Here is a 13,571-nt window from a genome sequence, read left to right on the forward strand (position 1 = left end):
GCCACGGCCGTTGCATTCTGACCATCATTCCGGGCTATGCGATGAGGATATAAAAGCGGATCCTATTGATATATCAAATGCATATGCGGAAGGCTTTGCAAACAAGACGCACGATTTTGTCTGGCAAGTCGATACAGGAGTGCATTTGGCACCAAGAATGGCCATCTACGGGTTGTTAGTCCTTGTTTGACCATGTTCGACAATATTTGCTTCGACGTCTCGCGTAGAAGAGAGGGACAAGCTTTTTCGTCGGCCCAAAACTCCACACGACTGCTCAGCCTTGGTCATACTCGCCACGTATACTTTGCCGGTATCTTCCTCTTGGCTTGGCGAAGCTAGGTTGGGAAATTCCGTAACCCGTCAACTTACACCTCTGGCACCATCTTACACACCTTACCGGCGTAGGGCAGAGCTGGCAGCGCTCTAGCTGTAGACACGTGACTTGTCTAAGCTCTGGTCCCTTTCCCTTGTTCAGAACCGTAGGCCCTGAAATATCTGTTATAGATGAAGACGCCGATCCTTGATCGCATGCCCTCTTATTCTGATTCTATTCACGGCCCGTATCGGTTCGTTCGGCGCACCGCATGTCAGAGCGGTTGGGCAGCCGAGTGAAGGTCTTTCACAGGCGATATCCGCAGCCAATTGTCAAGTCAAGTAAGGGGTCGGACTACATCTGAAGTACGCCCTCCACAGCTAGAGGGCCACATGTAGCCCCTCGATATACACTTCCATGGTCTCAAGCCCCCCAAACCAGCCCTGAACCGTCCATTCCTTGGCTCCGCAGGTGCCTCCCGACTGTCTACTACCGACCAACACTACCAAACCAATTCAAATGACCAAGTGACAGGGCCGAGTACGTGATGTCCCTAGAGAGGCGGACCAGAGGGCACGACAGCACGCGACTCCTCGATCAACTGCTTACACCGCTGCACATCCACCGTCTTCCCCATGAGCCAGGCGATCCCTTGGAGCATGTCCAGCTTGGCCCTGTCAGAGGCCTTAAGCTGCGGGAAGACGCCGTCGAACGCGTGCGGCAGACCAGGATAGACATCGAGCCTCGTCTCGACGCCGTGCGCGCGCAGGGCCTTTTCGTAGATGAGGCCGTCGTCGCGGACGGGGTCCTGGCCCGCGACCTGCAGGTGCACGCGCGGCATGCCCTCGTGGGGCCGCGCGGCGTTGAAGGGCGAGTAGAGCGGCGACGTGACGTCGGGGGCGTAGGCGGCGCGGACGTAGTCGTCGGCGGCGCGGTCGATGACGAGCGCGTCGGCGTTCTGCGCGCGCGAGAAGAAGAGCGCCCCGTACGCGGCCGGCACGATCCGCTCGTCGAGGAGCACGGGCACGTGCAGCCACAGGCCGCGCAGCGCCGGCGTCCGCTTGTCCGAGACCCAGCGCTGCGCCGTGACGGCGGCCAGGTTCCCGCCGGCCGAGATGCCGCCGATGTAGAAGCCGAGCGCCGGGTCGGCGCCGAGCTGCTGCGCGTTGTCGGGCTCGCTCAGCCACGCGACGGCGTCCCAGACGTCGTTGGGCGCCGCGGGGAACGGGTGCTCCGGCGCCAGCCGGTACGACACGTTGACGACGGTCATGTCGTTGGCGGCGGCGATGAGGCGCGAGCGGAACCCGGGCGCGTGGTTGTTGCCGACGCAGAAGCCGCCGCCGTGGACGAGCACGAACAGCGGCCGCACGGCCGTCGTCGAGTTGTCGGGTTGGTAGATGCGCATCTCGCTCAGCCGGCCGTCGCGCATGGGTACGTCCCTCGTGTACTCCATGTCCGTGGAGGGGGGCGCCGGCGGCGGGTTCGCCTTGAACGCGGCCGCCCTGGCGGAGAAGGAAGGCGTCGGGGCCGCCGTGCGGCCTGCGAGAAGCTTTTGGCTTTGTTTCAGCTACAGTTAAGCGCATGGGTCAGTGGTGGGGGAATCTCACCTCGGCAAGCTCGGGGCTTTCGTGGTGAGTTTCCTGGTCAGCGCATGCTTTTTTTTGGGCGATAGTTCGTTGTTGGAAACTCTAATGACAAGATTGGGAACATACTCCGGTTTCACCAACTCTGCCACGGCTTCCTTTGTATCGTAGGCCGACATTTTATTTTATTTTTCCTTAGTCTATCTGGTAAAGTAATTTTCAAATGTAGGAATGGGTGGTGAGTGTTTGGGCCTGGCAGTTGGCTTTATGTTTGATTCTTCGGGTTGTGTCTAGGATGAGGGAGGGGTACTCGGAGGGGGATCGGAGAGCCGAATAGTTAATACGAACAACGATCGATGGTACCTAGACTACCTGGTACCTAGACTACCTCAGGTACCCAACTCAAAGCGAACGCGTCATTGGCAGGCATGGTTCCGGCATCTTCACATTGCTTCCCTGACGATACCTCACGATGTTAAGGACCGTTGCGTTTTGGCTTTTCGCCCGTGGCGAAGGAGCGAATGTGCTCGAAACTCTCCAATTATACCTCCAAAGTCACGAAACCTCTGGACGTATTATGTTTCACGGTCCGCGATCTGCGTCCTCGGTCGTTGTGAGAGGGCAGAAGCACGAAACTAACGGGGGTGGATCATCTGGATGATGCTGGGAACCACTCCCCCACCATCTCCGCGACCCTCGGCTCCTCAAATAGACCGACCGTTTGTTACCCCTCAACATCCCCCGGATCCAGAGTGGATTTGAGAAGGGGGGCCGCGGCCATCGGCCATTGCTACGACACCGAAGCCGGATGCGTCTTACGCGAACCACCGAAAACTCAGAAGAGGAAGAAGCGAGACCTATAAAGCGGCAAACTTTTGCAAACACCCTCGTTGAAGCCGTAAATGCAACCAGTCTATTGAAATTCTAATGTTCCGCCCGCACATGTGAGAGTTATGTTCCGTCTGCACATGTGGGAGAAAGGGGGGGTATGGATAAATGCAAAAACCGCCATGCCAATGCCAATGCCATGCCATCCATGCTCGCTAGCTCGCTCGCTCGCTCGCTCAAACCAATCCAATATGCAAATGCTGCCGGCGGTCCCGTCACGACCCTACCGTTTTCCGTCGTGGTGAGCTCCGCCGCTGCGCGGCTTCGGCCTCGTCACCATCCGCCACCACCTCGTGAGAGATGACAATGCTGTCCTCCCTCTCTACGACGGACGCGCCCTCGCCGCCCATAATCTGCTCCTCGCCAATCCAGCCGGCCTCGACGCCGAACCGCACGACCTCGGCCGCCGACCCGAACACGGGCGTCGCCGCCTTGGCGTCCGGGTCGAGGTGACGCCACATCGGGGCCGTGTCGCGCTTCCAGCGCGCAGCATCCTTCTTGTCGCCGCGAAAGTGGCCGAGCATGTACTGGTACGTGTACGCGAGCCAGAGGACGTTGGTGTAGGGCGCCGAGACGTCCCACGAGATGCCGGCCTGGTACGGGATCGAGTGGGCCGTCGGCGGGAGGCACCTGCGCGAGGCGTCGCCGTGCACGAGGTGGGAGCGCATCTGGCGGTACACCTTGCACTGGGGCGCGTGGGTGCTCGTAAAGATGGAGAGGTCCTTTTCGAGGTCGAGGGCCACGACGACGGGTTCCGTGATCGTGTCGTCCATGTCGAGGCTCAGCGTCGCGGGACAGTCTTCAGCGCGGGACAGGCCGTAATCGAGAATGGTGATGTCGAGGCCAGAGTGGCCAAAGTTGGGCCCCGATGACGAAGGGTCTCTCGGCCGTGGCTGGGACGTCTGCCGGATGCAGAGGTTGCCCTCGTGGAGGTCGCGGTGCTGGCTGGTGTAAGCGGATCATACGATGTGTAAGGATATGCAACAATATGCAGCAGAAGGGGGAAATCAAACCCACCTCGAAAGCAATGAGATCCTCCGCCCTCGCCAGTGCCACGGCTACGAGGAAGAAGATGTCCCACAGCTGGTCGACATGATGCAGCTCAAAGTCCTCGAGCGCGACGCCGGCATCGCCGAGCTCGACGACCAGAAACCGCGTCGTTTCGAGGTACCGACTCGGGCTCGGATAGAACTGTGCGCGGTCGGGGTCCTGCCTCTTCATCTTGCGCTGGAACGCCTGGTGCGTCTCGAGCAGCGACTTGGACGTCTTGCCCTCGACAATGTAGCGCTCCTTGTACACGACGAAGCCGGGTATGTCGGCCAGCCACTCGGAGATGCGCAGCTCCCCGAGGAGATCGTCTTCGGAATGCGGCTCCTCGTCGACCAAGCCGGAGCGCGCCTGGGCTTTGGTCTGGGCCTTGATGGGTGACTCGAGGCGAATGCACTTGATGATGCTGGTGCCGCGGTCGTTGCGGATCCGATACACCTCGGCGTACGAGGCTTCGGCAATCTTGGTGATTGTGTCGCCAGGCGGGCACACATCATGCCACGTCAGGACGCGGAGGTTCTCCTCGACAGTGGCGGGCTCGGATGAGGTGTGTGGCTCCGTGATGGTCACAACGGGTGTCTTTGGTGGTGAACGGACAGTATCGACTTTGGCCTCGACGTCATCTTGAATGACCACCACAGGGGATGGTGGAGCTCGGCATGACTTCCTTGGAGATGTCCGTCGTGGTGTGACTGGCTCGTTGATGCTCTCTGGCGTATCATCTCGAATGGTGACGGATGCAATCTTCTCCGTGACTTGAATCAAGTCGATGTCATCCTCGCTGTCCTTCACTTGGGTCTCTCGTGGTTTGCGCATGGGCGTCTGGGGCAGCTCAGCCAGCACCCGTTGAGGCTTCGTCCTCGCCGCCTTTTTCCCATATGTGCGTAGGGACGTCGTCCGTGGCATGGTGATGTGGCTTGATGCTGTGAGATGTCGTTAGTATTGCTCTGGGAAGATCCCCCGTGGCCTTCTTTTTTGTGAGAAACTGCTTCCACGGCGTCGAGCCTTCCTTCTGTTACTGAGGTGTGTGACGGGGTTCGCTGTTGACTTGCCATTGGACGGTCGACCGGACGACCGGCGGGCGCAATGATCCGTCTCCGCACGACCCACGTCAATGGCTGGAACCGGGGTTGCCTTAGTCAGCGACTCACCCCAAGCTCTTCAGTGGCTTCTCAGTGGCTGGAAGGGGGGCTCGCCAATGAGATTTGGGCCCGCACTGGGATCGCACCGGGCGAGGGCCAATCTTCCCCATTCCCCAAGGTTCCAGCTTGGTGGTGTGTGGTGTCTTGTCTTCAGCTCCTCCCCCCCCCCCGAACTTTGTCTCTAATTGCACTGCAACGCAGCTCGTCTCGACATCCCCCACCCGCCCCAGGCACAGGCACAGGCACAGACAAATGCACAAGACACCATGGCCAATGTTCTGAACAGCTTCTTCGGCGGCGGAAAGGCCGCCGACAAGGCAGTGCCCGCTGCCGATTCTGGTATGTCTTGCTCCATCCTCGCCACTTTCTCCCGCCCTCCTATCTCTTCTGTGCGCCGAGCAGAAGACACCGAGCACACGACACCATGTGCGCATTGTGGCGTCCGTGACAAGATCGAGGACAGCGCCCGGAGCTCCAGAGCTGGAGCTCCAGAGCTGGAGCTCCAGAGCCAATGGCACTGCTCGTTGTCGCCCATCTTCCATCGCAGCCCCGGACTGACAGGTTCCAGACTTTGCAGACTTCGCCGAGGCGCCCAACCCCGTTCCCACCGATACCGTGGTGCCCGTGGGCGCCACCGCCGTCGACGGCACGGCCGCCGCCGAGGCGACGAGCGTCCAGTTCACGCGGTGGTACCGCGTCGACCAGCGGCACTCGCTGGACGAGTTCCGGCTCGAGGGCATCGTCATCAGCATCGGCCTCGTCATCTTCATCGTGCACCTCATCGGCTCGCGGCTCAACCGCAGCAAGTCCAAGGCCTGGGCCAGGGCGCACGCGCCGGCGCTCAAGAGCGAGTTTGCCTCTGTCGGCTTCTCGGGCCGGTCGACGGTCGAGTCGGACCCGCAGGCCATCGAGGGCGTGCTCAAGGAGAAGTCGCTCTTCGAGTACGCCGCCTACGGCACGGGCCGGCAAAACGTCGCCTTTGTCGACGTGACGCTGACGCTGATCAAGCGCTTCAACCCCATGATCTCGCTCGGCGAGACGCTGTTCAACTTTTTCTGGGACTCGGTCGACGCGCCGCGCGACATCATGGACGCCGTCATCTACCCCTTTGACGGCAAGGAGACGCTCACGGTGCCGCAGGTGCCGGGCACGCACGAGCTGCGCAGCAAGGACAGCAAGAGCAGCTACGACGGCTTCGTCTGGGCCATTGTCGCCAAGGGCCGCATGAAGCAGCTGCGCGACGAGCGCTACGACCTCTCCATCACCTTTACCAAGGACCACAGCAAGCTGCCCAACTGGGCCACCGTCATGACGGAGAGCGCCGAGATTACCGAGCAGCTCCTGACGCCCGAGATCATCCAAGCCGTCGAGCTTGCCGGAGATGCTTTTGACTATCTCATTGTGTCGGACCAGCCGATTGACAAGCCGAGGACGTGAGTGCTCTCCCAATTTTCATTTTTTTCTGTCTTCACCGGTCAGGCCAAAAGAGACAAGCTAACACAGCGCGCGCAGTCTCGAGGAGGCGACGACGGCCCGCAAGCGCGTCTTCCTGCGGTACACGATCCCCAGCAACAATGACTTCTCGACGGTGACGCCGCTCTTTACGCAGTTCCTCCAGCTGCCCGACAGCCTCGTGGCCAAGGCCAAGTTCCGGCCGGAGATTCTGCGCAAGGTCAACCGCGTGCGCGAGGAGGCGGTGGCGCAGCTCAAGAAGGAGGCCGATGCCGTCGTGGCCGAGGAGCGCAACGCCGAGCGCGAGCGCGTCAAGAAGGTCAAGCGCGACCAGGAGCTCGCGGGGCTCGACGCCAAGCAGCAGAAGCGGTACCTCGAGAAGGAGCGCGAGAAGGAGACGCGCAAGGCGGCCAAGAAGCAGACGATGCGCGGCTAGTCTGTCTGCTCGAGCTATCGGAGCCGGCCAGGGTGTCTACTCGGACACTGGCCATGGGGTGTGGGGAGGAGTTTTCCGCTTTGCGTACTCCTGATGTACAGATAGAGACTGTGAGGGGAGATGTATTTGATCTACTTTTACCGTTTCCTTGTCGAGCTGACGTCTGCTGCAATTGGTATCCTGCCGAGAGTCTGCTGTTGCGTGTCAAGGTCTTGTCATCGTGTGGTTCCATGTTTGCCGCACGCTCTCTGGTCGCTGCTCGCTGCTCTCGTGCTCTTTGCTCTCTCTCTCATGCTGCCGTGCCGGCCGAGTCCCCCTCCTTCAACAGTGCCTCAACCCTCTTCACCTTGTCCTCAAACGGCTGCTTCTTGTCGGTCCTGCCGCCCCATCAGCCCGGAATCTGCACCGTCACGATACCAATGAATGCAGATAAGAGTGGGGGGGGAGAAGGAAACCAAAGAAAAGAAAAGCACATGGAAAGACGCACCTCGTGCCAACGCGCATGCTCGACTGCACGCGCACGACGCCGCCGGCGTGGACGAGGGCATGGGCCTGGCCGACGACGCGGAAGACGTCGTCCCAGCTGCCCTCGACGGTGGTGCCGGCCGAGTGCATCTGGTAGTGCAGGCCGCTGGCCTTGAGGAGCTTCTGCACCTCGGCGACCTCTTTGGCGACCGAGACGGAGCCGGTGCCGACCTGGCGGGATGGGTTAGGTGACAGGACAAGGCAGTGGGCAGCAGGCAAGGGGGCAGCGGGCAACGGGTAGTGGACGGCACGGAAAGGACGCACGGGGATGAGGCAAAAGTCGGCGTAGCAGGCTTCGGGGGTGGGGAGGTTTGCGTAGTCGGTCGGCATGTTGGACACGGAATTATGAGGTCGCAGGAGATGGCGGGGGGCACGCGATTGTGTTGTTCAGGATGCTCAGGATGCGAAAGTGAAGGCGTGGTTCATTCGAAGTGAAGGCGTGGTTCATTCGAAGTGGAGGCGTGGTTCATTCGACGTCGAGACGGTTGACGTGGGGTCACCGTTCGCCCCTCCGACGTGTGGCCCCACTGTTTCGACTACATTGCTGCCGGCAAGACAACGGTTTCTGAAAGGAAGGAGCTGCTTGGGAGGAGCTGCTTGGGAGGAGCTGCTTGGGAGGAGCTGCAATCAAGAAGTTGCTTCCTGAATCGTTTCCATGGCTGTTCCCCTGCTGGTTCCTGCGTCTGTCCAAACCCAACACGCCGAGTGCAACAATCGCGAAGAGGCAGGCCGCAGGTACACAACACATCCACGATGGAGAGAGACGGTGCGCCGGATCGCCGAGCAACGGACTCGTGACACCATGGCCGCGTTTCGGGAAACAAATCGCCCACATCGAACACCCCTTGACATGTGTCTCTGCCCTGCTCCCTGAGGTCTCTCGCCGTCGCCCGCGCAGAGAACAACGGCAACGCACGAATGGCCTTGAACGTCTTGGGCCTCTAAGCTTCACGACCTCGGATCCCAGTTCGGGTTCATCTACCGCCCTAGCTGTCTCTTTGAACCATTGGTTGTTCTTCTCGAGCAGGTACCTTGAATTGGCGGCGAGGTTGGCGCGGCTACGGCCGTAACACTGGGGCTTATGCAGGCCTTTCGTCTTGAGGCTAACTGGTGGCAATGACATGACCTCGAGCAGGCCAAAGCCCCATGTCATGAACTGGACTCAGTCCTCGTCGTCATCTCGGCTTCGGCAGAGCACGGGTTGAGATAGAATTTAGCCAACGTACTGAAAATCCTTATCTAGAGGCTGCATCACTCTCAGCTGAGCAGCTGAGCAGCTGAGCAGCACCGTAGAATCTGGGCGATTGTGATAGGTTGTTGTGGTAAGTGACTAGATAGGGCTTCCTGGTCCCTGTCGCGTCATCGAGCCTTGTGTCTTCCAGCTTGGTTGCTAACTGGTGTTGATGATTTATATGCAAGATATGTGTGTGGGATGTTAGGGGTTATGGAGCAAGAGTCTGGCTTGGCACAGGTATAGATGCCATCCTCTTCTATGGCACGTAAGCCATCAGTATCCCCTCAACAGAGCGCTTTCCCAAAAAGGCCGCTATAGCTCAGTAGCCGCAGGCTATCGAAGACGGAGAAAGTCTTGCCTCCCCTGACGGCCTCCAAGTCACGCCAGTCACCACTACGTGATGCCCCCACGATACCCGACTTCAGATCTACGATGAACATCTCGCACTTGACGATTGGTTTCTCTAAGCAAGGTTAGCTCCAGGATTTCTGAGTCTACTCCTCGCGTGCTCGAGGGGACTTGCCCAATCATCTCCTCAGAGACGGACGGACATCCACTACACAAGACAGTTAGTTTCAAGACATAGCTTGAAAATGTGACCGCGCGCCTGCAGAGATACTTTCATTTCAGAATGTTTGACCCGGACCAGTCTCGCCTATCCGGCTTGCCCTTGGAGGTATAAGCTCACCTGACCATTTGTCCTTGTCGCTTGTCGAAAGCAACGCGCCGCAGCATGTCTCGCGCAAATACCCGCCTTCCGGCCGACACCAGAGAAGCAACATGGAGCTGGTGGCGCGCCAGCGTGCAGACTGTCCCGGAGAGCCAGGGTGTAGCGTAGCAGATGTCGCGTGTCCGTCTGGCGATCATACGATACTGACAGTCAGCGCGCCTTGTTCTAGATCTTATTACACAGAATGAAGCAAGGTTCCCCTGCAGGAGGACGCCATGAACCACCCGCCAGACTTCGCGTCAGAACTCTGTGCTCCCCATCTAGAAAGAGAAGCGAAGAAGCGGTCTAGTCACATGTAATGAGTCCACGCTTGCGTCACGTCGCGGTCTGCCGCAAACGCCTAGATGCCACCAGCTGCACCGGATAAGCGTCGCGGAGACGCAAACCATTTCCATCCACCGTCGTCGTCAGACATCCGTAGTCTGATTGGGAGGCAGGACCAAAAGTGACGAGGAGATAGTGGCGAAGAAACAGAAACATGTGACAGCAATACAGCAATGCAGCTTTTGATTAACAGGCTATCTCGTAACACTTACAACCCCGCGGCCCCGGGCCCGGGCACCTTGATGCCAGGGGCGCGCCCGAGGTCCAGCGACGCGCGGAACGCGCTCGCGCGGCGCCAGTGGGCGCGGTCGATGCGCTCCTGCTCCTTCATCATCTTCTACTCCATGAACGAGCGGGGGCCCATCCGCCTGCGCGTCGTCTCGGCCTCGCACGTCTCGTACAGCGCCCAGTCGTCCAGCTGAGACGGCCGCGGCACGGCGAGCACCTCAGCCATGGGCGTCTGGCCCGGCAGCCTCTCGAGCGTGAGCTCGAGGCGGTGCTTCTCTGATACTGTGTCGCGCTTGGTGCTGTAGGCGCGGATGACGAAGCTGGTTTGCCAAAGGGGTCATTGTCAGTCACGGGAGATTCCACGTTGATGGGAGAGAATTCGAGAGGGGGCAAACGAGAGGAGGTGACTCACACGCCGTCGTAGCGCAGGCCGGCGGCCGGCGCATACAGGCTCTTCAACCGGTAGCCCCTCAGCAGGCGAATTTGCGTGCCGACCTGCGACATGAGGGAGAAGTGCATGTCGGAAAGTTTCCCCTCCCGGCAGTACCTGTACATGTTGCCGCCGAGATGCTCCTCGGTGCCCGTCAACAGGGGCAGGGCCGCAACGCCGTAGCGGTCTTTGGTCGGCCTCTCGTGCGCGTTACCGACGATGCCGTCGCGGTGGGCGCAAGCCAGGTTGAGCCACCAGCTGGGAGGAGGAGAAATCGTCAGTACAGGACGTTCGATACCGCGCCACACACTAGGTCACCTTACTGTCCAGGTTCAAAGTCTACCACGGCCGAGTCGGAGCACGAGGCGCGGGCAATGTATCTCTCGAATTGGTCCTTCTGCTGCACGGCGTGGTCGACGTCTTTGAGGCGTCCGCGCTGCAGCCATCTGAGGCGGGCGTCGTCCATGGAAAAGTAGTCATCGCGAAACCTCGTCTCCCAGGCCTTCTTGAGCCGCTGTGCCGTTGTCACGTCGAGGCTTGACGGTGACGGCGCACCCTCGACGGCAGGGGGACTCCTCGACGTGGCGATGATGTCTGCGAGGAGCTTATCGAGACATGCGTGTCTGATGATGGCGGCGTCGACGAGAGGGATCGCTTGGTTCTCCGCCTCGAGGAAGGAATGAAGAATCTTGGATACGTGGGAGGCCCGAGCACCCAGCGTCTGGCTGTCACGGAGCGAGGCGCGAACAGAATCGCACAAGTCGAGCAGGGCGTCCTCGTCCATGGACAGTGCCTCGGCTGGGCGGTCGTCGGTGGAGGGTGTCTCGGAGCGGGAGAGGGGGCTCTTGGCATGGTGTCTGGTGCGGCGGTGGCTCGGTGGTGGTGTTGGCCTCTGAGCACGATTCCGCAGTCGCATGGAATCGAAGACGCCGATGGCCTGCACTGGTGCCATGGTTGCTGACATGATGCTTTCTGTTTAGATGACGGGCACCTGCTTGACGCGATGGCAAGATGCGCGAGCAGCGTCACTGTCTGTTTCGGCGGCGAGGGTCAATAGGTAGGGCACTCTAGGATAGGCATCAGGCGAAGACGAGGAGGCTCAGAGGCGGAGGAACTCGAAGGCGAAAGACTCGAGGGCGACTAGGATGAATTATAGCACTGTATATGAAGGCATCGTATCGCGCCGTCGCCAGCTTGGCGATGCCGAGTCTAGACCCCACGCTGAAGGGACCGCACGGCGAAGCGCCCCGAACCCAAGAGCACCCCCCATTGGGGCATCTAGGGTAGTCTTGGCCACCTAGGTACCTAGGTATGATGGTGCACTCCCGCCTCAAGTCGCCAGGGGCCACTGCCAGGTCAATCGCAAGCGGCGGCGGAAGGGGCAACGGCGTGGCTCGAAAGCTCTGCGCAGGGCAAGCAGGACGAGGCTGGGCGACGCGATGCCTACCTTACGATCGGATGCACGGCGACCCGTAAGTTCGGTCCCGGGAATGCAGGTGCTTGCCGACGTGGGCGGTGCGTGCCCAGATGGGGCCATGACGTTTGCGGATGCACCACGACGCCTTGTTGGTTGTGGAGGGAGGGCCAGATCCTCGACGGGTCAATGTTGAGTGAGGTCTGGGCTCTGGCTGTGTCTCTGTCTCTTGGACTTGGAGGGGCAAAGGGGGCCAGCCACGTGTTGAGCCACATGATGATGTCAGCCACACATGCTCTCGCCCTCACCTCGTCTCGTCCGCCCAGCCGCATGCGGATGCGTGTGTTTCCATCTGTCCATCGCCATCTATCCACTGCCGTCTGCTTTGCGACGTTGTATCAGGCTTGCAATGGCATGCTGCCCTCTGTAACTTATGTTCCTTCCTATCAATGGGACTGGCATCCTGGCCTGTTGACAGATTGGTGGCAGGACATTGCCTGAAGCAGTGTGCTCCCATCCCGCTTCAGTCCCCAGGTAAAGCTTTTCCGACACCTCACCATGTCCCGGGTCATGAACAACGGCTGTGCCATCCCTTGGAACCCGAATTTGATCTCAGGTACAGAAAACACGTACCAGAAGGACCTAGCTAACGTGGCAGAAATGAGCCAGATAGCCAACCAAATCGTAGACCTACCTTAAGAAATGGGAATCAATAAGAATTATTAGCAAAACTAACGGAAATTGCATAAGTAATAGGGGTTTAAAGTTAGTTATTATATTAGTTAAAAAGAGAAGTCGAAAATGGATATCTAGTGAACCTTTAATACTATATGCCTTCGCCTAATGCATACCCCCATTACATTGCATTCTTAGTCCCGTACTCCTAAGTGACTATCTTCCACTAGGCCGCCTATAGCCTTAACCTATATAATACCCCCTATTTTCTATATATAATACTCTATTTATATCTATTTAATTACTTAGAGGGTAATAGCTTTAGTTCTCTAGATATATAGTCTTCCGAATATATCCTAAGTAAGAGGAAAGAAGAATAGCTAGTATTAATAATTATTATTAGGTATCTAATCCTATTAATTAGGTATTAACCCTAATAGACTCTTAAGGAAACTAAATTAATAATAAAGAATAGTAGCTATAATTATAATATAATAGTAGCCTAAATAAAGAAAGAAAATATAGATATAGGATTAATTATAAAGAAAAGATTAATTATAATAATAGGTTATATAATAGTCTTTAGAGGCTAAGATAAGAGCTAATAATAGCTATTATTAAAGAATTACTAAGATTAAGAAATTAATTATAGAAGAAGTTCTTATAGGAGTTATAAGGGTTAGAGTCTTATAATTACTCTAATAGCTTAAATAAAAGCTAAACTATAATAATATATATATTATAAAGTAGTGAAAAGTTATAGCTATAGAATAGTATAATTTTTATAATATTCTATAGAGCTATTCTATAGTAATAAGCGTTTAAGTTCTCTTATACCTTATTAGCTAGAGCTTAAAATCCGACTCTATTTCTCCTATAGGTCTAGAGGTAGTCTAAGCGCTTTATCTATATATAGCTATTAAGGGTTAATCTATTATATATAGAGGGTACCCCTCGGATTTATTTTTTAGGTTTTTAGATCTTAATAATTATCTAATTCTAATTATATTTATAAATCCTTTTTATATAATAATTCCTATTAAATTTATATATTCTTAATTATTATAAATAGATACTTCTTAAGATATACTTTATTCCTATTAGGATTAATTTAAATACTTTTCTTAATTAATTATAACTTCTTCTTAAT

At 57.0% G+C, this 13,571-nt stretch overlaps 5 protein-coding genes across 5 annotated transcripts; 1 reads left to right on the forward strand and 4 right to left on the reverse strand.

Annotated features, from left to right (window-relative positions):
* Positions 1–866: 866 nt before the first annotated feature.
* On the reverse strand, positions 867–2,075 carry VDAG_06590 (alpha/beta hydrolase fold-3 domain-containing protein; the record flags this gene model as incomplete). Its single annotated transcript, XM_009658968.1, has 3 exons — positions 867–1,862; positions 1,921–1,936; positions 2,026–2,075. The coding sequence occupies 3 exons, from the start codon at positions 2,073–2,075 to the stop codon at positions 867–869; spliced, it is 1,062 nt and encodes a 353-aa protein (XP_009657263.1).
* Positions 2,076–2,999: 924 nt separating this feature from the next.
* VDAG_06591 (uncharacterized protein) lies at positions 3,000–4,737 on the reverse strand (the record flags this gene model as incomplete). The annotated part of the gene is made up of 2 exons (XM_009658969.1): positions 3,000–3,725; positions 3,802–4,737. The coding sequence occupies 2 exons, from the start codon at positions 4,735–4,737 to the stop codon at positions 3,000–3,002; spliced, it is 1,662 nt and encodes a 553-aa protein (XP_009657264.1).
* A 502-nt stretch (positions 4,738–5,239) lies between these two features.
* VDAG_06592 (uncharacterized protein) lies at positions 5,240–6,861 on the forward strand (the record flags this gene model as incomplete). The annotated part of the gene is made up of 3 exons (XM_009658970.1): positions 5,240–5,399; positions 5,542–6,406; positions 6,486–6,861. 3 exons carry the CDS (start codon positions 5,240–5,242, stop codon positions 6,859–6,861), a joined length of 1,401 nt encoding a protein of 466 aa, XP_009657265.1.
* Positions 6,862–7,150: 289 nt separating this feature from the next.
* VDAG_06593 (uncharacterized protein) lies at positions 7,151–7,716 on the reverse strand (the record flags this gene model as incomplete). Its single annotated transcript, XM_009658971.1, has 3 exons — positions 7,151–7,238; positions 7,349–7,557; positions 7,651–7,716. The coding sequence occupies 3 exons, from the start codon at positions 7,714–7,716 to the stop codon at positions 7,151–7,153; spliced, it is 363 nt and encodes a 120-aa protein (XP_009657266.1).
* A 2,166-nt stretch (positions 7,717–9,882) lies between these two features.
* Positions 9,883–11,296, reverse strand: VDAG_06594 (uncharacterized protein; the record flags this gene model as incomplete). The annotated part of the gene is made up of 4 exons (XM_009658972.1): positions 9,883–9,958; positions 10,016–10,222; positions 10,315–10,590; positions 10,656–11,296. The coding sequence occupies 4 exons, from the start codon at positions 11,294–11,296 to the stop codon at positions 9,883–9,885; spliced, it is 1,200 nt and encodes a 399-aa protein (XP_009657267.1).
* Positions 11,297–13,571: the final 2,275 nt, after the last annotated feature.

The sequence above is a fragment of the Verticillium dahliae genome, genomic scaffold, assembly GCF_000150675.1.
Source record: "Verticillium dahliae VdLs.17 supercont1.12 genomic scaffold, whole genome shotgun sequence".
NCBI lineage: Eukaryota > Fungi > Ascomycota > Sordariomycetes > Glomerellales > Plectosphaerellaceae > Verticillium > Verticillium dahliae.